This window comes from Grammomys surdaster, unplaced genomic scaffold, assembly GCF_004785775.1.
Source record: "Grammomys surdaster isolate TR1022 unplaced genomic scaffold, NIH_TR_1.0 164, whole genome shotgun sequence".
Lineage (NCBI taxonomy): Eukaryota > Metazoa > Chordata > Mammalia > Rodentia > Muridae > Grammomys > Grammomys surdaster.
In genome coordinates this window covers 4,257,571-4,278,902 of record NW_021604612.1, presented here as the reverse complement: position 1 = coordinate 4,278,902, position 21,332 = coordinate 4,257,571, and the positions used below count along the sequence as shown (strand labels likewise).

General features: G+C 46.2%; 1 protein-coding gene across 2 annotated transcripts in view; it reads left to right on the top strand.

Moving 5' to 3' along the window:
* The first annotated feature begins 12,491 nt into the window (after positions 1-12,491).
* The window catches only part of Ccdc60 (coiled-coil domain containing 60), a 169,910-nt gene continuing 161,069 nt past the window's right edge, over positions 12,492-21,332 (top strand). Inside the window, exon 1 of one of the 2 annotated variants that reach the window (XM_028765524.1) lies at positions 12,492-12,995. In XM_028765524.1, the coding sequence (XP_028621357.1) occupies positions 12,906-12,995 (90 nt within the window). In that variant the 5' untranslated portion in view covers positions 12,492-12,905. The remainder of the gene's footprint in view (positions 12,996-21,332) is intronic. The other variant, XM_028765523.1, reaches the window with a different exon arrangement.

The following is a 21,332-nucleotide window of genomic DNA, read 5'->3' as shown; positions in this document are numbered from 1 at the left end:
ATTGTGTATAAGTGAGGGGGGTGCATGTGTGTATATATGTGTGTGTATATACATTTGTGTATAAGTGGGGCATGTGTGTGCATTGCAGATGTATAGATATGCTTGTCCATGCACATGAATGTGAAACACCCATAAGTCTATATCAGGTGTCTTCCTCTATTGGTTTGTTTTTGTTTTTGTTTTTTTTGACACAGAGTCTTTCATTGAAGCTAGAGTTCACTGTTTCAAACAGGCTTGCTGGCTAGCCGGCCTGTGAGCTCCTGGGATCTTCCTGTCCCTGTCCTCCCAGTACCAGGGTTAAAGGTTGCATGTTGCCATACTGGCTTTTTATGTGGGCATGTATGATCTGAGTTCAGGTTCTCATGTTTGCAAGGCAAGCATTCTACCCACTGAGGCATCTACCCAGCCCCTATGTCATTTTATTCAGGGAAAACCGTGTAGTAATAAATAAAGGTTGTGCCTATTATGTGCTTTGCACAACTATTTCCCTAGCTGCTACCTAACCCATTGTCCACCCTTCGCTCTGCTCTAAGATTCGTGAGAGTGGCCCATGTGTGCAGGGCTGTGGGCTTCCAAGTCCTCCAGAGTTATAGCTAGGCTTAGAGGCTTGGAGGTTGGTTTCTCCTTGAAGGCATTGACATTAATGGGAAATTAGGAAGAAAGTGCACCGGGAGTCTCCAGCTTTCCTGCTCCTCCTTTCGGGTTGAGAAGGTTGGCTGATTTCACCATCTGGCTTGAATGTTGCTGTGTAGCTTTCTTCTACAGATTCTCATCCAGCTAATTCTTCCCTCTCTTTTTGCCCTTCAAGTCTAGAATTATAATCCGAAAGGACTTCTGGATCACGTCTCAGCCACATAAACCACACGATCTCATTCGTATTTTAGCAGCTGAGTTGTATCCCATTGCAAGAAAGTCACCCAACTTGCTGCCCTGATTCCATAGCAATAGATATGTAGCTTGAAACCTATTGAAACGTACGCACTCACAATCTACTCTGTACCCAGCATCTGTCTACAAAATGTCTCTGACATCCTTTGATCCCCACAGTCAGACTATGAGGCAGTTGCCACTATGACATCCATTTCCGAGAAGAGACCACAGAGAGATGTTGAGGTGCAGAGAGATGATGGTCAGGCCCAAGGTTGCATAGGAAGTAAATGTGGGAACAGCAATTCGAATCCAGTTCTGCATGGGCCTCAGCATGAATCTAAAGATCATCCCTCAGTAACACCGGCTGAAATGTTTTACATTGTAACTTTAATGAATCTACTGTGGTATACTCAAGTGTAACTTTTGCTGAGAAAAATATACAAATAATACATAGTGTTTAACATTTGAACAGTCGGCATTCCAGAGAACTGCTGGCTAGAATATCATCAGCAGGGTAAGTTCCTTGTCCTCCTCCACTCGGCATCCCCTCCTCTTGTCCAAATACACTCTATCCTCATTTTCCCCCTGGACCTTCTGCAACATCGTATTACTGAATCTGCCTCTTGTGTACATTAATGATTGCATTGTGTGTTTACAGACTTTCTGGATATGATGGATAAAAGTGGAATGAATTCTCCCCTAAAAATACTTTTTTTTAGGGTTTTTAAAATGTAAGTTTATAAAAGACCATGACCTCCAAGGGCCTGGAGACGAACTCACAAAGACTCAAAAAGAGAGCCCAGTTCACACGGAATGCAGAGTTTCTTGAACGCAGGGAAGAAATGGATGCGTTGACCCCTGGGATGGCGTGATATGGATCCACAGAGCCCAAGGCATCCAGAATTCCCAGAGAGAGTACTCACAAAATTAGAGCCTCACTGCAAAAGAACTCAGATATCTCTCAAAGTTCCCCCCCAATGCCCTGCCATAAACCTGCACGTATATGAGTCAATTTAGAACGAACCACCAGAAATAAGGAGGAGGTGCAACATCCGAACCTCAACTCACAGAGAGACAACAACGGCATCGAATAGAACTGATTAGGCTGAGAAAGCTCACTGGTTGTGGAGCTGTGAAGAGAGTTCTCAGAAAGGTTGGCTTTTCAAATTGAATCCAACAGGTTGGAAAGAAAGCCCGGGAAAGCTTCGACTTAACTACGTCCCAGAACGAAGCTCACGAGCATTCACAGGAACACAGAATTACCCAGCATCCAGGAAAAGAGAGGTGATAATGTCTGCTAGCCTGTGAAAATTTATCATACGCGCAAAAGAAAGCGGGGAAATATGACCCAAAACAACATGAAAACCAGTGCACGGAAACAGACACATAAGTTATGATTATTCACAAATAAGGACATAAAGCAGTTGTTAGAGAAGATTAAACACATTATTCAGTGATGCAGGGGATGGGGAAAGGCTCAAATTGAACTAGAGGGGTGAAAAACTACCCTGGATAAGAGGAGCAGTCTGTGGAGAAGGGAAGACTTCAATGACAGGGAACCTCCACAGCTTCTCAGACACATTTGTCACCACGGCTTTGTTTTTGTTTTTTGTTTCTTTTTCTAAATGTATGTGAGTACACTGTCGCTGCCTTCAGACACATCAAAAGAGAGCACTGGGTCCCATTACAGATGGTTGTGAGCCACCATGTGGTTGCTGAGAATTGAACTCAGTGCTCTTAACCACTGAGCCATCTCTCCAGCCCTGTCACCTCTGCTGTTAAGTCTTCCTTAGATTCATTTTATTGTTTTTATTTATTTATGTGTCTGTGTCCATATATGTGAACCTGTGTGTGGGTACCCTCAGAGATCTGAAGATGGTATCAGGAAACTTGAAGCTGCAGTTGTGCAGGTAATTGTCAGCCTCCCCGCGTGGGTGCTGGAAGCTGAACTCAGGTTCTCAACAAAAGCAGCAAGTCCTCGTGACAGCTGAGCTACCCCTCCAGCTCCTAGAGTCTTCCTTGGATGACTCTAATGTCTCAGTCTCTTTGTGTTTGTTTTTGCTGTTTCTGTTTTGAGTACTTATAATTTCTGAGGTCAAAAGACCATCTGCAGGTCAGGGATGAAATTGGTTTAGCCCTGTGTTGGTATATTTTTCTGTTTGTCATAACTCTTAGAGCATACTTTATAAGTGGATTCTAACTGAAAAGAAAAAAACTAGAAAGTAAAAGGGGAGAAGGAGGGGAAGGGGAGTATGAATTTCAAAAAAAAAAAAAACCAAAGGACTTGGGAGCTAATAATCATGGTTAAAACATATTTTGTACCTATTTTCTATTATATTTTATACCCAGCTGTTCTGGTTGGCTCCAGTTTCAACTTGCCACAACCTAGAGTCACCCAAGAAGAAAGTGTCAGAAGGATTGTCAGATCTGATTAGCCTGTCTTCGAGATGTTGTCTGGAGTGTTAACTGATGCAGGAGAATTAAGCCCACTGTGGGCAGCACCAGCCCTAGGCAGTGGTTCTGGATTATGAAAGAAAGCTAGCTATGTGTGAGCTTGTCGGCAAGCCAGCAAGTGCCATGTCATCATAGTTTCAGCTTTCCTGTCCCTGCTTGAGTTCCTGCCCTTGCTTCCCTCTACAATAAACTGACACCCGGATGTGTCAGTCAGAACAAACTGTGATCTGGATGTGTCAATCAGACAAGCCTCTTTTCTCCTGTAAGCTGCTTTTTGTCAGGCTGTTTTATCACAGCAACAGAACAGAAAACTAGAAAATCAGCATACATATGGGCATATTTTAATCTAATAGATAGATAGATAGATAGATAGATAGATGATAGAAAGAAAGAAGATAGGCAGGTAGATAGATGATTGATAGAAAGATGATAGATAACAGATAGACAGACAGATAAGAGCAGAAATAAATACATAGACAGATAATTGTGTCATTTAACTTGACAATGACTCTATCACCTTGATAGACACCAGGTTGGTAAGAGTCTCATAGTTGAACAGCACACAATGCTGACAGCTTGAACAGGAGGGAGTGATCATAGAGCAAGACAGGAAGCCAAAGAGCTACTCAGGGATCAGGGCTCACACACAAATCAGGGGGGCAGGTTGTCTAAGGGGAACACCTTACTATTCAGAGGGCAGCATCAATGACTTAAGGGCCCCATCTCCTAAAGTTTCTTCCTTTCTGCCACCTCAAGGGTCTTACATCCAGGGCATTTCCAGCATAGAAAGTCTCGGAGGAGAAACCCTAGCAGAGTGCTAACCCCTGATGCTGTCATGTGACACTGCTGTCATATGACACTGCTGTCACGTGACACTGTTGTCATGAGGATATGGCGGGAGTGATTTCCAGCCTTGAGTAATAAACTCTGTCTTTTGACCCTACCCCCAAACAATCCTGAATGAAGTAGAATGGAGACAGTACCCCCAATGAAAGTCACTATGATTTGTTTATAGAATGCTCGTCAACCCTATTGGTTCATGTTAAACACTGATCATCATTTGTGACAGTAGGGTAGACTTCAGTGAAGGGGGATATTTGGAGGAAGATGGTGACTGGGTATGTGTCCTTGGAACTGGTATCTTCTCCTTGCCCCTTCCTGTCTTCCTCTCTGTTTCCTGCCTGCTACATGGCATTCTGCCCCGTCTTCCACATGTCCTTATCATATGCACGGAGTCATGCTCTGGTGATGCTGTACCCGAGTGCACGGAGCCATGCTACAATGATGCTGTACCCGAGTGCACGGAGCCATGCTACAATGTTGCTCTACCCGAGTGCATGGAGCCATGCTACAATGATGCTCTACCCAAGCACGTGGAACCAAGCAACCACAGACCAAAAGCTGAAACCATCTTTCTTCCCACACTCATTTTGTCAGACAGTTACCAGATCAGTTACCAGAAAGCCAACCGAGTGACGATGTTAGACAGGACACCAGCAAGACAAAGGTGTTGACATGGGTCGGCTCTCGGCTTTGTGTCCTGGCACTATGCCCCCCTAAGTGAGAGGTGGATGCTCACTCAGTGCTTGGTTTCAGGTTCTGGGACTGACCAACAGAACACCCTCACACTCTCAAGACACTGCCCAGTTGTAGACTCGGGATAGGAATGGGTCGCTAAGGAGATGGCTCAACACACTGCTGGAAAGCCATGTGCTGGGATCCCACTTTAGCAAACTCTTTCATTTTAAAGCCACACTGAGATGTATCTATAAAAGGAAGGCTGTTTATGATGTATTATTTGAGGAAATAGCTGGTGAAACAGGAGAGATAATGTGGGTTTCCACCCTTCTTGTAAGTTATTGCTAAACCACGTGGGACCTTGATTTATTTATTTATTTATTTATTTATTTATTTATTCATTTATTTATTTATATTTAATTGAAAAAAATCAGTGATGCCTCACATTTAATTTTAAGTCACTGACTCCAGAAAGCTTCAGAGATTCTCCATGAATCCAAACCTCCAGTGAAACCCTACTATGCACAGCCTTCGGGAAACAGCATGCTGAGTGCATTTTCGGAGAGAGAGAGAGAGAGAGAGAGAGAGAGAGAGAATGAATCTAAAATGCTGCCAAGATGGATGGTGTGTTGTTTCTAGGATGTCCCGCAATAAATAATTTTACGCTGTAGCTACTTATTGTCTTGTATCTGGAACTAGAAGTACCAAACCAAGGCTTCGGAAAGACCAAGCCCCAAGTACTCTCTGTGGGATAGAAGGAAGTGTCTTTCCTTGCTCCAGCTCAGGAGTGAGTGTGTGCTGACAAATCAGATGTGCTAGAAAGCAGGAAGGAAACAAATTGTCCTTCAGCTTGCTTCTCTTCTGTACCGAGTTCCAAGTTGCCAACCCCTTAGACGGCAGTTTGGAGAACAGGACAGGCATGAGGTAGCACCAGCAAGCACCCCAGCGGGCAAGGGAGCATGCTGTAACCCTCCTTTAATCTAATGAGGTCCCTGGATTCATGGAAGTGGTACAAATAGACATTAGCCACTGGTATTTATCTTGGAGGCTCTACATCGACAGATTGCGAGCTATCAGGTGTCAAGGGAGACCTAAGTTTTATTTTTGCCTTGGGCCCCATAATTTGTAACTTCAGTGTTGACATTTCAGTAAAAAACGCACCCAGAGGGAGCTCTCGGTAGCACTAGACACAACACAGTAAGACCTATTGAAGGTTCTACCCACCAAAATGATGACGTTCTTCAGTCGGTTTTTAATGCCAAACATATGTATTAGTCACGGACATTCAAGTGTTTACCAGATCTTGAGATTTCAATTCAGCCAACCCAGCTGGTGTCTGACACATTCTGAAATTTTTTTTTATTCTACTTGATACATCTATTTTTAATCCCTCTGGACGCCTTTTCCTTTTGGCAAACGGGGAGAAGAAGACGCCTGTCTCTCTGCGCCCTTCAGTTCATATTTTGCATACATCAAAAGGGAGTTAAGAATTAAACAATCATTTTGTATCACAGTTGTCAAATATTTCACTGTGAGGAGACTTCCTCACCTATCTGGAAATGTGTTGGTCTCCCGGCATTCAAAGGATGTATGGAGAAAGCTTCCTCCCTTCAAGTATCAGTAAGACACTACAATACAAAGGAGATTAGGGGTACAGTTGACCACAGGTGGTAAGAATCTCATGTAATCAGAGTGAGTGAGAGACACCTCAGGTGCCCAGACAGCAAGCTATGGTTTGATGTCCTGGCTTGCTGAAAGTCTGGCATTCATGACTCTACCATTGACATTGGCCCAGGCTAGGTCCCTCAGACATTTGGAAAGATTTAGTTTATCTGAGAGACCATCCAGGAAGTGCTAGCAGGGGAGAAGGCAGCAGAATGAGAAAAGTAAGTCAGCCAGTCTGGGGGTGCCGCCATTGAATGGGGTTATAGTAACTGAGAGGAAGAGAGGGTGGGCCCACTAGCTCCCTTTGGTCCTTGCCTCAAAGCTCTTCTTAATGGCTGCTCAGTTCTTGCTCTCAGAGTTTGCACTGCATCAAGGCAGAATGTGTAGCTACGTCCCAGTCCCCAGAGTGTACACCAAGATGCCATGGAAGCCATCCCAAACGTACATACAAGACAGAGGCTATTTTTAACATGATTGAAAAAAACCCACGAAGGCAGATATTGAGCTCATATGAATTATGAGTTCAATGTAAGCCTTGCCTCAGGTTGAAATTCCCTTCTCCTCCAAGACATATATGGAAATCTCAACTAACTCCTTGTGTCTCAGGATGTGACCCTCTTTGAAATCAGGCTCTTCAGAATGGAGATTAAGTAAAAGTATACACTACTGTATACACTACTGTATACAAAGTATACACTAATATGTGTGGACACAGACATGCCATGGAAGATGGTGTGAAGATATACAAGGAAAAAGGCAGCCATCTGCCAGTAAAGAGAGAGTCCTAAGAAGGAAAGGAGTCTCTTGAGTTCAGAGCCCAGTGACTTCAAGTGACAAGAAAATCAGCCTCTGCTGTCTAGTCACCTGGTATGCAGCACCTTGTGTGGCATCCCTGGCTGAGTAGCACACAGAGTTTCAACAACGGGTCACATTCTACTCGAACTCTTGAAAAGGCTGGGTATAAAGTATAGCCGTGACAAAAAGCAAGAGGCACAAACGTCACTGTGACACAGAGCATGAAGTCAATGTGGCGCAGAACTAGAAGTTGGTGGAGTCTAGCCTGACATCCCATCTTTGTGAGTTGGGCAATGGACATTATATATATATGTGTCTCCTTGGTAAGAAACTGTACCCATTTAAGAGTCAAATACAAACATTATTTTTTTTTTTTTTTTTTTTTTTGGTTTTGTTTTTCGAGACAGGGTTTCTCTGTGTAGCCCTGGCTGTCCTGGAACTCACTCTGTAGACCAGGTTAGCCTCGAACTCTCAAACTCAGAAATCCACCTGCCTCTGCCTCCCAAGTGCTGGGATTAAAGGCGTGCGCCACCACCGCCCGGCTACAAACATTATTTTTTAAAAAATAATTTTTATGTATTTTGGGGGGTTTTAATGTATCCCACACACACACATAATGACTACCATATTCTTAAAAAAATACTAATTTATGTGGACCTAACTCTTTAATAAACGGAACTCTCGAGATTCTACTTTTGTTTTAAACGTCTTCAAATAAAAAAGCAAAATAAATTAAAATAGCAAAATAAATTACTAGGAAGCAGAGGGTGCCGTTTCCCAAGGAAGTGCAGGTTTCAGGCACATTGGAAGCAAACATTTCTGCTCAGGTTCTGGGAGTATAAGAAGACTTGGTACCGATTATGTCGGCTTCCAAATCTTCTTCCACTTCCTCCTTCTATAGGCGCTCAGAACACCTGGGAACATTCTTTCCAGTGGCCACAGTATCCAGTCATAACCAACCATCCAAAAGCAGCTGATGTCAAAGAGTTTTAGAATCATCTTTTAAAGTCATGGCTGAACTACCAGCTCTGAAGTACTGTGTTGCATTGGCCAAGCCGTTCTCAGAAGTATTCCTCGGAGAGGCTCCGCCCACCAATCTTTCTTTCTGCCCTCAAAATCCTGTCTCCCACCCACCCTTGTGTCTCTTTGTGCTTCAAGTTGTATTAGCTTGTCTCCGTTTGCATAACAGGATACCTGAGACCACACAATTTTTTTTTTTTGGTTTTTTTTTTTTTTTTTTTTTTTTTTTGGTTTTTCGAGACAGGGTTTCTCTGTATAGCCCTGGCTGTCCTGGAACTCACTCTGTAGACCAGGCTGGCCTCGAACTCAGAAATCCGCCTGCCTCTGCCTCCCAAGTGCTGGGATTAAAGGCGTGCGCCACCACCGCCCGGGGAGACCACACAATTTATGAAGAGAAGGTTTACCTGGCTCACCGTTCTGGAGGCCGGAAGTCCAGACAGCATGGCATTGGCTCTAGTGAGGGCCTGCCAGCTACATTACGTCATGGCAGACTGCGTCATGGCGGAAAACACCAAAACAAGAAAGATCACGTGTAGAGGCAGGACGTTAGAGAAATGGGGTGGGACCAGCCTTTTTCTTTTGTAATAACTCTCTCATTGAACCAACCAGTGTCCCAGAATTGCATTAAATCCTTCCCGGGGAAGCACTCTCAAAAACCCAATTACTACCCAGGAGACACGCTCCTTAAAGTCCCACCTCTTCTACATCACCAACTGAGGACCAAGCTCCCCAAACAGGAAACTTCGGGAGACACAAAGTATATCAAGACAATTGCACACATAGAACCCATCCTGGAATGTTCTTATTGAAAACACCGCAACTGAAATGAATTTTATATTCTCTCTCTTTTTGTGTATGTGTGTGTGTGTGTGTCTGTCTGTCTGTCTGTCTCTCTGTCTCTGTCTCTCCTCTCTGTCTCTGTGTGAATGTGTGTCTGTCTCTTTGTCTCTCTTCTGTGTGTGTGTCTGTCTGTCTGTCTCCCCTCTCTATCTCTGTTGTGTCTGCCTCTTTGTCTCTCTTCTCTGTCTGTCTGTCTGTCTGTCTCCCCCTCTCTTTCCCTCCCCTGTGTGTGCTCCCCAGCTAAGTAGATTCAGAGGCACTCAAAGATCAGAGAACGTTTCCCCCTTAAATAGCTGATCCCCAAATTAACGGATTGTGCTTTGGCTCATATGGTTATAAAGGTAGGTAACATTTGCCAAATGTTCATTGCATGCCAACCACTGGACTCGATGTTTTCTGGACATTATATCATTCCGTGGGTGTACAATTTCCACCACTCTGTAAGGAGAAAATTAAGGCTCTAGGAGAAATTACTTAGGTAGTGTTGCACAGCTGGTAATTGTGGGGTGGGATTTAAACACTGGTTTAATTCATGAACCACATGCCCGTGAAGAAGCCAAATAGCATTTGCTTGAACATTTCGAGCACTGGGGAGCTCGCCTGTTGCTTTAAGCTGTATAACCCTTGACCAGAGAAGGGAGATGTTGCCAGCCATCTGGGACCAGAGCTCTGAGCACCTGTTCTGTCCCTTATTCTCAGTGACAGGAATAAAATGGCTGAACTGTGGGCGCAAGTGACTTTCACAGATGTGTCAAAAGTTGAAGCAGGGAGAAAGGGAAGAAGGTCTTATGACCAGTCAACCGTAGAACCAGGATTTGAACACAGGTCTTCTTGTTCCAAAACACTTCCAATTTGCCAGTTCTCACATGACTCAGACAGATGAGTAATGTCAGAGTAACACCACTGTCTTAGTTAGGGTTTTACTGCTGTGAACAGACACCATGACCAAGGCAACTCTTATGAAAGACCACATTTAATTGGGGCTGGTTTATAGTTTCAGAGGTTCAGTATCTTTAAGGAGGGAACATGGCCTCGTCTAGGCAAACATGGTCCAGGAGGAGCTGAGAGTTCTACACCGTCATCTGAAAGCTGCTAGCAGAATACTTACTTCCAGGCAGCTAGATGGAGGGTCTTAAAGTCCATACCCACAGTGACACACCTACTCCAACATGGCCACACCTGCTCCAACAAGGCCAAACCTACTCCAACAGGGCCACACCTGCTCCAACAGGGTCACACCCACTCCAATAAGGCCACACCTACTCCAACAAGGCCACACCTACTCCAACAAGGCCACGCCTACTCCAACAAGACCACGCCCTCTAATAGTGCCACTCCCTGGGCCAAGCATATACAAAACAAACTCACTTAGCACTTCCTTTATGCTAGTCCCTTCAGTGTCAACCTCAACCCAAACAATTATTATTACTGAGGCTGCTCAGGGACCAAGCTGCTTTGATGACAGAGCCTGGGCCATTTTTGCGTCACTATCCATGGTACCCAGGTCATTGAATCAGCCAAATGAATGAACAAACACAGCATGGTCCCAAGGCTGGAGCCATGGCTCCATTGTGAAGAGTGTCCACTGCTCTTTTAGTAGGCCCAGGTTTGGTTCCCAGGACCCACATGGGGCAGCTCACAACTTTCTGTAACTCCAGCTCCAGGGCAGATATGACGCCCTCTCCTGGCCTCTGTGAGTACTGCACTCAAGTGTACACACACACATACACATCAGCACACTCACATGTAATCTTCAAAGAAAACGTTTGCATTCACAGTAGAGGTTTTATTCTGCCACGAAATTACTCAGTTTCAAGGAAAATGGATAGAAATGGGAATTATAACGTTAGGTGAAATAAGGCAGACTCAAAAAAAAGAAAGGAATTTCTTGTTTTCTTTTATATTTTGGAATCTAGGGGGAGAAAGTGCAGGCATGTGGGAGGGAGGGGAACGAGGCATAAGAAGGAGCTGAGCACAAACCATCCTCCTGTTCCTCCAGATCATGCTGGCTCCATCTCACACGAGACCCACTATGTCCTATAACCTGCTCTTCCTCTGCTCTGCTAGGCTCAACAGTTCCTATGCTGCCCTGCGTTCTCAGGCCCAGCCCGGCCCTCTAAACAGGGCTTTGTTTATCTGCATCCTTCAGAAAACACTCTGTGGTTGCTGAATGCTTTGCACAGAGAAAGCAGGCAGACCCAGACTTCCTGTGGAGAGGAAGGTCAGATTCAGTCTGCAGACAATGGAAACAAAATAACAGTCAGAGGCTGGCAGTTTCAATGCTGTCGAGAGGGAGAGCCATCCTGCAGTGGGAGGGGGCAGGAAGGAAGATGGACCCATGGTGGGACCATAACCCTCACAGCTCAAGGTTTGGAACACAAACGGATTGAGATGGAATAAAGTACAGCCAAGGGGAAGGCATATGAATCAAAATATATGGGTTAAATTGCTGCAGGCTGGCACAGAGAAGGTAATCAATAAATATTAGTCAGTGTTAACATCTGCTCCGCTGTGAGCCCAGAGCAGGGAGAACACCCGATTCCTCCCAGAGTCAGAACCTACCGACAGGCGCCTCTGTACCTGGGCTACCGGCATGTGTTATTTCTTCAATCTTTAGCTGCCAGTGGTAATTCTGCAGCCTCCCCCGACCCCCATCCCGTTTTAAAGACCAGGAAGTTCCAAATTCACAGTTAGGTTTCTCTCCTCAGTGGGTGGGTAAAACCTTGGGGTTTAGAATCAGTTTGGGGCTGGGATGTCAGGCAGTTCAGAGATGTTGAATTGTAAGACAGACAAACATCACATCGTATGTTGTAGGCTCCAGATAAATGTCACACGCACACACGTGTACTCATACTCGTAAATACATATAAATGGGCGTGTGCATAAAACTCTATCTGTATGTGGCTTTGAAGGACCTGTAGGAGTTTTTCAGGCGGGAAGAACAATAGGCACCTGAGGCTGAAAATTGCAGAGCTGACAGGCACACTTGTGAGGGTTTAATCTAAAGCCTGAGAAAAGGCTCTTGGCTATCAGCAACAGGTGAAACCGACTTTGAAAAGAAGGAAACCGTATAGGCGAGTAGAGAGAAGACTGGAATCCTCCGGCCTGAGCAGAAAAATGTAAACACCTCCTCAACTCCACCGCCGAAAAAAAGTTTGGACAATGTGGCTCCCTGGCCAGCCATCAGCTCAGAGCCCGGGTTTCCAGCAACCCAGAAGACTTGGGGCCCAAGGCTCCACCAATCCCGGCCGAGGAGGAAGTAACAGCGCGCCTTAGCGTACGGTTGCCAGGTAACCGAGCGTGCCCTACCTGGCAGTTTTAAGCCCCAAGGCTGAGCCCCATGGTGGGGCTCGCCTTACTCCCTCGTCTCGCTGGTCGAGGGTGGGGCTTTTATCTATAGAGTTTTATTTTTTTTTCAGTTTACATTTTATTTTGCTTATAGGAGAAACATATCTCCTCCTTTAAAGGAGGGAAAAGTTATAAAACTGATTTTGTGTGAGTAAACAGTCTCAGGTTTGCCTGCTCCTGTCTAGCAAGACTTCTTTACCCAGATGCCGAGCTTTGCAACAAGCCCTCGAGAAAAACCTCTTCTCAGTCTCTGGACTTGGGATTTGGGGGGCCTGGGAGAACTTCCTGGACCGTTTCACACCAGTGAGTGTTGAAGGCAAGATTCCGGAAAAAGCAACAAAAAAGCCTTTCAGTGGAGTCACCGGCTTAAAGACTGAAGATTTTTTTTTCCCAAGATGACCAAAGTACCAGCCACCAAAAAATTACAAAGAATCCCCAGCAAGAAAGCCCTATGGCTCTTTTCCGGCTCAGATCAACTGACCCAGGTAAGTCACCATCTCTCTGCTAAATAAGGACAACGATTATGTGGTTCAGGCCCGCCCAGCCTGGGGCACGGGGCACGGGGCGCGGGGCACGGGACGGTCGAGGGCCTAGGTATAATGAACCTGTCCAGACATCCCCGTTGCTCTCAATGGTTGGCTTCTCACAGAGAATGAAAACACGGGTCAGAGCTGCGAGCTATCCATTAGCGGTAATTCCAAACTGATGGACTAAATTGATAGAGACACTGTGGAAAGTAGGGGAGAAATGAAGATGAACGATAGACTAGCATCCCAGAACTTCCAGAGAACTACTGGGCTGGAGAGACAAGCCCTTCCTATGACTCTGTGGAGAGGTTGGTTGCAAGGGTGTCACGTTTTGGGGGTGGGGATGATGACGTTGCAGGTTAGGCTGGCTGTTGGCCACTGTCAGGCAAGTTTCTCCACCCCAGTCTTTCTTTTTCCCTGATGAGATCGAGATAGGCCAAAATAGTAGAAAGAGTAGTAAGAGACTCAAGCATGGAGGCTGTCTACTTGTTTGTGTATAAGTGGGTAGGAGACATTTGATTGTGTCCTTGGTACCGACTTGGGTCCAGGGTTTCTAGATGCAAATGTCATTACTGGGATGGATGATGTTTTAAGTACATTTAACTTTGACGTCTTCGAAGTCTTACTCCACCATGGTTAGCCAAGAGAGGGACAGTGGGGATGCCAGCTGCTCCACCCACTGGGATTCGGGAAAGCTCCTGGAGGACTTTTTTTTTAAAGATTTATTTATTTATTATATATGAATACACTGTAGCTGTCTTCAGACACACCAGAAGAGTATGCATCTGATCCCATTACAGATGGTTGTGAGCCACCATGTGGTTGGTGGGATTTGAACTCAGGACCTCTGGAAGTGCAGTCAGTGCTCTTAACCACTGAGCCATCTCTCTAGCCCCCTGGAGGACTTTTAAAACTCTCCAGTTTATACACGGCCCTGAATTGTTCCAAGGCCCTTTTGCTTTTTATGATTTTGTTGTGTTTACGAGTCTTGCCCACAAGCTTAGATGTGCACTGTACGTGCCTCATACCTGTGGAGGGCGCTGGATCCCCTGGGACTGGAATTAAGGGTGGTTATGAGCTACCGTGTGTGTGTGTGTGTGTGTGTGTGTGTGTGTGTGTGTGTGTACAAGGAATGTTACCCTAGTCTGCTGCAAGAATACAGAGTGCTCCTAACCTCTGAGCCATCTCTCCGACCCCAAGACTGCACCTCTTAAAATAGTAATGCATCTTCGTTCACCCCTCCTTGCTCTGCCCACTGGGGATGATATCCCTCTACAGAATCGAGCCTTGGGCCTCTCCTGTCATCTCTAAATACTTCACTGAGTGGGTCTGACCCAGTGTATCCCCTCTGGAACCAAACTTCCTGGCAGAGCAGGATGGGAGGGAGGGCAAGGCATGAGTTGATTGTCACCAGAGCAGGCACAGAGGACATGCCCGGCAGGACTCCTACAACATGTTCTCTGACTTATACAGGAAGTGGGTCTTAAGGAAGTGACCGCACAGTCTGAAGTATTTCGCAAAGGTAAAAAGCTTGACTTTTTCCGAAGAGTGCCTAGCTGTGCTTAGGGGCCTTATCAGACATCCCTGAATGTTCTAGAAGGTTGGTGGTGACCTTTGCCTTGCTGTCATGAAACCCGAAGATAGGGATAAAAAACAAAACAGACTTAACTTGGTCAGATCCTAAAACATCCCGAAAATATTCTAGAGGGGAAGCCTCCTCCTAATTCCATAATACAAACATGGGTAGATTCTCTAATAACCCATGTGGGGTTCAACCCCACCCTAAGGGTGACTCAGGCAAATCAGTTCCTCTCCACTCAGCAATTTTTTTTTTGAAACACATGCATCACTTTTAAATTTGTAATTATTATTATCAGTGTACATGGCCTGGGGTGAGGTCTCCGAGTACGTGAGTATTCCCAGGATTCACGGAAAGGAAATCCTCACCTACCATCTGTTTATGGGCTCTGGGAGCAGAACTCAGGCCACCAGGCTAGAGCAGCAAGCCCCTTTTACACTGCTGAGCCATCTTGCCCACCCCCATTACTTTAGGGAAAAAATAAAATAGAACCTACCAAGCTTCTCTTCCTTGATGCAGCTTATGTTTCGTGATGGGTTTGGATTTGTTTTATTCATTCATTCATTCATTCATTCATTCATTCATTCTTTTATTTTGCATCACGATAAAAGCAAGCTCCACCAGTTAATGAGGGTGACAGGACAATAAAAAACACGGAACATAGTGTGTCTCTCACCACAGAGGAAATTCACCAAGAAAGGCTCCCACCCTTAGACCACTGATTACAGAAATTAATGGGATTGTGGGGGTTACATTCAAATGGAACCCAATGCACCAGGATGGTGGTGTTTCATCTCATTAATGACTAGAGGGTTGAGGTCCTATCCCTGAGGACTCTGGAGCCTGAGGTCTAGTTCTCTCCTAAGAACTGAGCAGGTGGGCAAAGGGGATGAGATGGCAGGCAGCTCTCCTGATACTGAGCAGACTTGATGAGGAGTGTGCCCAGAGCCCTAGCTCACCCTGCACCCAGAGTGCCTGCAGTCCGAGAGGGAGGGGCAAGGGGGTTCAGAACCTCAGTCTCTCCCGCCTGAGGGACCCCAGCTAGCAGGATGACAGGCTCCACTGTGGTTCTCCTCTCTCAGCAGATGTCAGGAAACGTGGCATTGTAAAGGGCAGGTGAGAGCCAGGTGATCCCCCTCCAATCAAGGATGCCACACCCCCCGCACGGGATGGCTGATTACCCTGAAAAGGCCCTAAATTATCTAATGACCGCTCGGGATTTAATGCTGGGGCACAGCGAGGAAGGTAGGCAGCCCCCATGTGCCAGGCAAGACTTGGGCCAGAAAAATAGCAGGGAGCCTTTTCTTTCTCCAAGGGGGACCTATGGTGACTGCACAAAGCAATTGCAATTTACTGGCTTATTTTGTGTTTTTCTTTCTTCCTTTCTACTTTCCTTCCCTCCCTCCTTTTCCCCATTTGTCTCTGTCTCAGTTTCTTTCTCTTTCTCCCCCCTCCTTTGCGCTCTCTCTCTCTCTCTCTCTCTCTCTCTCTATCTCTATCTCTATCTCTATCTCTCTCTCTCTCTGCCTTAACACTCTCTGTGATCAGTCAGGAGGCAGAAAGGAGCTGGCTCGTTTCCTCCTGAGGAAGGAGAGGCATGCTCTACAGAGGACCAGAATAAGGCAGTGTGAGGAGGGGGCTGTGGGAGGAGGGAGAAAGACAGAATAGAAAGTCTTCCTCCTGTAGTGTAAGCTGTAGAGACCTAGGGGGGAGCTCTGCCTTTGAAGTCCATCCCCCTTTGGACCTGTCCAAGGTGAGAATCTGTGAACCTGGTTGAGTGGAATTGGGGTCCATGAGGTAGAGTAAAATAGATGCCTCAGAGGTGCTGAGACAGTCTCAGGTCTATAGGCTTGGGTTCTCTCTCTCTTCTCTGGCTGGCCTCCAATCTGAAGCAATACCCACCACCAGCTCAAGGCCTAGAAGAGTCTAAGAACTCACAGTAGAGTGTGCCCCATCACAAGCAAGGCCAGATCCCAGCTCGGGGAGAGGCCAGAGAATGCAGCAGGTCTGGGGCCCATTTTCACTTGCTTAGGAGCTAAGACACCTTTGAGAAGTTCACCCTGGTGGCAGAAATTCTGACCCAGCTTGAACCTTTCGGTTGTAGAGAAGGGAATAGCCCTGGAGGATGGCTCAGGCTTGTAATTCCAACTACTTGGAGGCTCTGGCTGAAGAGATCATGAATTTGAGACCAACCTAGGCTATAGAACCAGACTGTCTCAAAATAATTACTTTAATGAATTAGTTCATTAAAAAGAGGGTACCCATGAGCATAGTTCAGGTCCCTTGGACTTAGTCCTCAGTCTGGTCCCATCAGTCACACGGAAATCCTGTGGACAGCCACAAGTTATCAAGAAAAACCAAAGGAGACCGCCATGTATTGATTCGGACCACTGCAGGCTACAAGCACAAAAAACCAACACCCTGGTGACATAAACATGAATTTGCTTCTCTCATGGTAAGAAGTCTGGAGGCAGGCGGTTTCTGTATCAATTCAATGGCTCTGGAATGCGGTGACCTCTTCTCTTGGTTACAAAATGACTACCCCAACTCCAGGTCACGCAACCAAGAGCCCTATGTGCCCCTTGGATGAAACAAGCATCCCCCTCTGTCTCATCTGCCAGGATAGTGTTGCCATTCTTTTTTTTTTTTTTTGCTTTGTGTAAGAGCTGCTGGGAAGGTTTCACAAACCCCGATGCAGAAAGCAGGGCAGGAGGCAGATGGCTGTGCTGGAGATGGCATTGGGTTGACAGATCATTAGCGACTGACAGAAGTAAGCTCATAAAACCTCCAGCACTCGGACTTCTTAGACACACGCTGACAGATGGGTCTTAAAAAGAAAGTCATCCTTGTCCTAGCCTACTGGCTCTCAACCTTCCTAGCGCAACGGCCCTTTAACACAGTTCCTCATGTCGAGGTGATCCCCCCCCCAGCCATAACACTAACTCATTGCTACTTACTAACTGCAGTTCTGCTACTATATTGAGTCATAATGTAAGTGGTTTGGGAGACACATGGTTTGTCAAAGGGGTCCCGACCCACAGGTTGAGAACCAGTATCCCAGCCCCACCCAATGACTATGGCTGCAGTTGCCCACAGTGGTACCCTAGGAAAGCCATCTGAGAGACCAGGGTGATCTTCAGTCTTGGTTGTCACGGCAAGTGTGAGCACATTTCCAGGGGATGAACTCTCGTGCGTGTGTGTGTGTGTGTGTGTGTGTGTGTGTAGCACAAAAGGGAGAAAAACCACCCAAGTGTGAAGTTCTGTTTCTCTTGGCTTCCCAGTCATCATGGCGGCCGAGAACACACTCTCCCCACTGTGAGTCACAAAAGCTTTCCCTTTCAAGCCCTCTCCTTCAGACACTGCAGGGCAGGGTGACTGAGAAACAGGTGTGGGGAGTGGGGGAGGAGTAGCATCTCCCTGTGGGAGCAGCCACCCACAGCTGATACAGAACCCCAAGTTCGTGCTGCTGGGTCACCAGGGACCTCATTCTGGAAACTGAGGCATAGTCTGGACACAAAAGGAGGGATCCAGGGCTGTGGAAAGTACAGAAACTGTTTAGCTAGGCCATGGCATGGCGAAAGGACACTCCATCTTGACCTTCCTACGGCTGCACATTCTCCAAACCTCAGGGGCACCGCTGAACCCAAATGTTTCGTGAATCTGTACAGGTTTCGGCACTGAGGGGCATTTACCGTTCACGTCAAATCCAACAGAAGCCAATCATACCTTTCTCAGGCTGAACAAACCAACTTATTTTTCCCTTCAGAGGTCTTTCTGACAGCTAAATTCAAAACCATTATCCCCAGTAATGGGATACCTTCTATCAAGAGACAGGGCCATTTTACCACTCTGAGTTCCCATGTTCAAACCCCACTCAGGACATCTTCCGGGGTCCCATTCAGATCTCAAGTATTTCTGCCCAAACTGGGATGTATGCCGTCGAGGGTTTATGTAAGAACTTGAAAGCCATCTGTGTCTAGTGATCTGTGTTGACAGGCAGATGGTGGCCTGAGGCTTCTCAGAAGACTGTGGAGCTGGGATGGTTTGTGAGGAGAGTACAAACGGTTTGTACGTTGTAGCTCAGGGGCAGGAAGGGGAGGCAGCTCGCCCAGCTACAGGCTAGGATCATGTTCTGCGGTTACACTGGACACATACCTTCCCTGTGACAAATGTTTGAAGGATACTAACATGAAGCAAACCCCAGTATTCTCTCGAGGATCCCACAGTCCTGTTGGAGAGAATCCTCATAAGTGACTATTCATCAAAGGGGTTAGTTAATGCCACCGGGACTCTAGTCACAACCCAAACCCACAACTACGTGCACCCCTGACATGAAGTGACAGGTGACAGTGTCTGCACCAAACCTGCACACACTCACTGCAATGGGTATCCTGACTCATCTCTGCGGGGCTTTACAAATTCCTGACCCAACACAAACTCCGAGGGCACCACTGCCATGCCGCAATGTTCAGGGAACAATTACATTTTCAGTAGAAACGGAAATGTTTGAAATGTTTCTGGTACTCCCCGGTTGGGGGAAACTCATGGATGCAGAAGGCCATGGCTACGAAGAGCTGACTAGATAAAGAAGCATGTAACCTGATTTAAAAAAATTTTTTTTTGAGATTATAATTTAATGTCGTCATTTCTCCCTTTCCCTCCCTTTCTTCCTTCCATATGGTGAGCCCTCCCTGCTCTCCTTCAAGGTCACGGCCTCTGTTTTTTCACTGTTGTTATATATATATATACATATATATATATATATATATATATATATGTATATATACATACATATATATGTATGTATATATACACACACATATATATGTGTGTGTGTATGTGTGTGTATGTATGTATATGTGTGTGTATATATACATGTATACAATATGTATACATATACATGTATATATATACAATATGTATACATATGCATGTATATATAAATATGCATATATTCAACAATTAGTAGGAAAAAATATATGTACATATATGTAATTATATTAATCACATATATCATATATATAAATATATATATATTTACATTATTATATATGATATATATGTAATATATGTTCCTAAATATAATCCCTTCAGGTCTTATAATGCTACCTGAATTATGTTATCGGGGCTTATGGTTCGGCACTGGAGCACCAACTGGTGTGTCCTCCCCGGGGAGGACCACCTCTCCCACTCCCAGCCTTCCTCAGTTGTCTGTAGTTCTTTGTGCAGGGTTGAGTCCTCACGGGCTTCCCTCCATCCGTTTGGCACGTCCACTGGAGCCCTTCTTGTTCAGCTCACATTTGGGCGGCCATATTGGAGAGACTCAGTGAGCATAGCTGCAGATGTTACCAGGAAACATGACCTCACGGCAAACTCCCCGACCCTCTGGCCCTTACAATCTTCCCGCCCCCCCCTTCTGCAGTGATCCCCGAGCCTTAGGTGCCGGGGTGTTTTGTAGATGTGTCCACCATGCCTGGGCTCCATAACTCTGCATTTCGATTGGTTGTGTTTCTGTGATGAGGGGTGAGGACTACACTTCTCTGTGGTCGTCAGGATTGACGTTCATAGACCGTTGCTAGAGGTGATGCCGACCTAATAAATTGGTTGTGGGTTCTTCTCCAACAAGCAACCATGACTTTGCTAGCCCTGTGTACTTAGCCAGGTTCCTAGCACCAGGCATGGCCTCCTGTTGAGCAGATCTTAAGTCTAATTAGAGAGCTGTTGGTTGCTGCCAAGGTACGTGTGCCACTACTGCAGCCTTGCTATAATGCCCCGATGATCATTGCTGTGGTTTAGAGGTGTCACAGCTGGGTTTGACCGCTGGCCGCCTCCCTCCTTTGGAAGCTTGCCCAGTGCCTTCTGGTACCATAAGAGTTATTCCTCAGGGAGGAATCTTTCAGTGACCTGAATCTTGAACGTTGGCTGGATACAGACTGGGGTACTGCGAGACACCGGGGCAAAGCAAATACTAATTTCCTAGTCATAGGAGCTGAGCAGGGACATCCATTACAGCTATGTTCTAAGGAACAAGTTCCTTTACGGCACTCTGTCTCATGGGTCCCGTCTCCATAGAGTAGCTCTTAAGACTTAGAGACTCTCCTCTTCCCCCTCTTCCTCCATCCATAAACGCATGTTCATAAGTGTATAATTACACACACACACATACTCCAGAACAAGTTCTGTCCCAAAGGGTTGTGAAGTTAGGCGGGACCTGATTCCATGAATCCTCACCAAGGTCTTCAGTGACTACATCTTTCCAAGATCAGAATCTGAGCGCAGCAGGCTCTCCAACTTAGTGCCCTTGGCTCTGTGGATCAGTTGGATCAACCTGTAGGATGCGGAGCGGCAGGCCCGGTCTCTGCTCACTAGATGTCAATAGCATCCTCCAGTTACAGCAACAATGTTGCCTAGTGTCCTGAGGAGGCAGAGTCAGGCCTACCTACCTCAGCGACACTAGCAGAGGCCCCTAAAGCCCTCTAAATCTTTCCGTAGTCTAGTATCCATAGGATAGTGACACCTTCCCCATCTAAATGAAGGACACCATCATGTACCCACTCTGGATCTCTGAGCTCTCTCTCCCTCTCTCCCTCTCTCCCTCTCTCCCTCTCTCCCTCTCTCCCTCTCTCCCTCTCTCCCTCTCTCCCTCTCTCCCTCTCTCCCTCTCTCCCTCCCTCCCTCCCTCCCTCCCTCCATCCCTCCATCCCTCCATCCCTCCA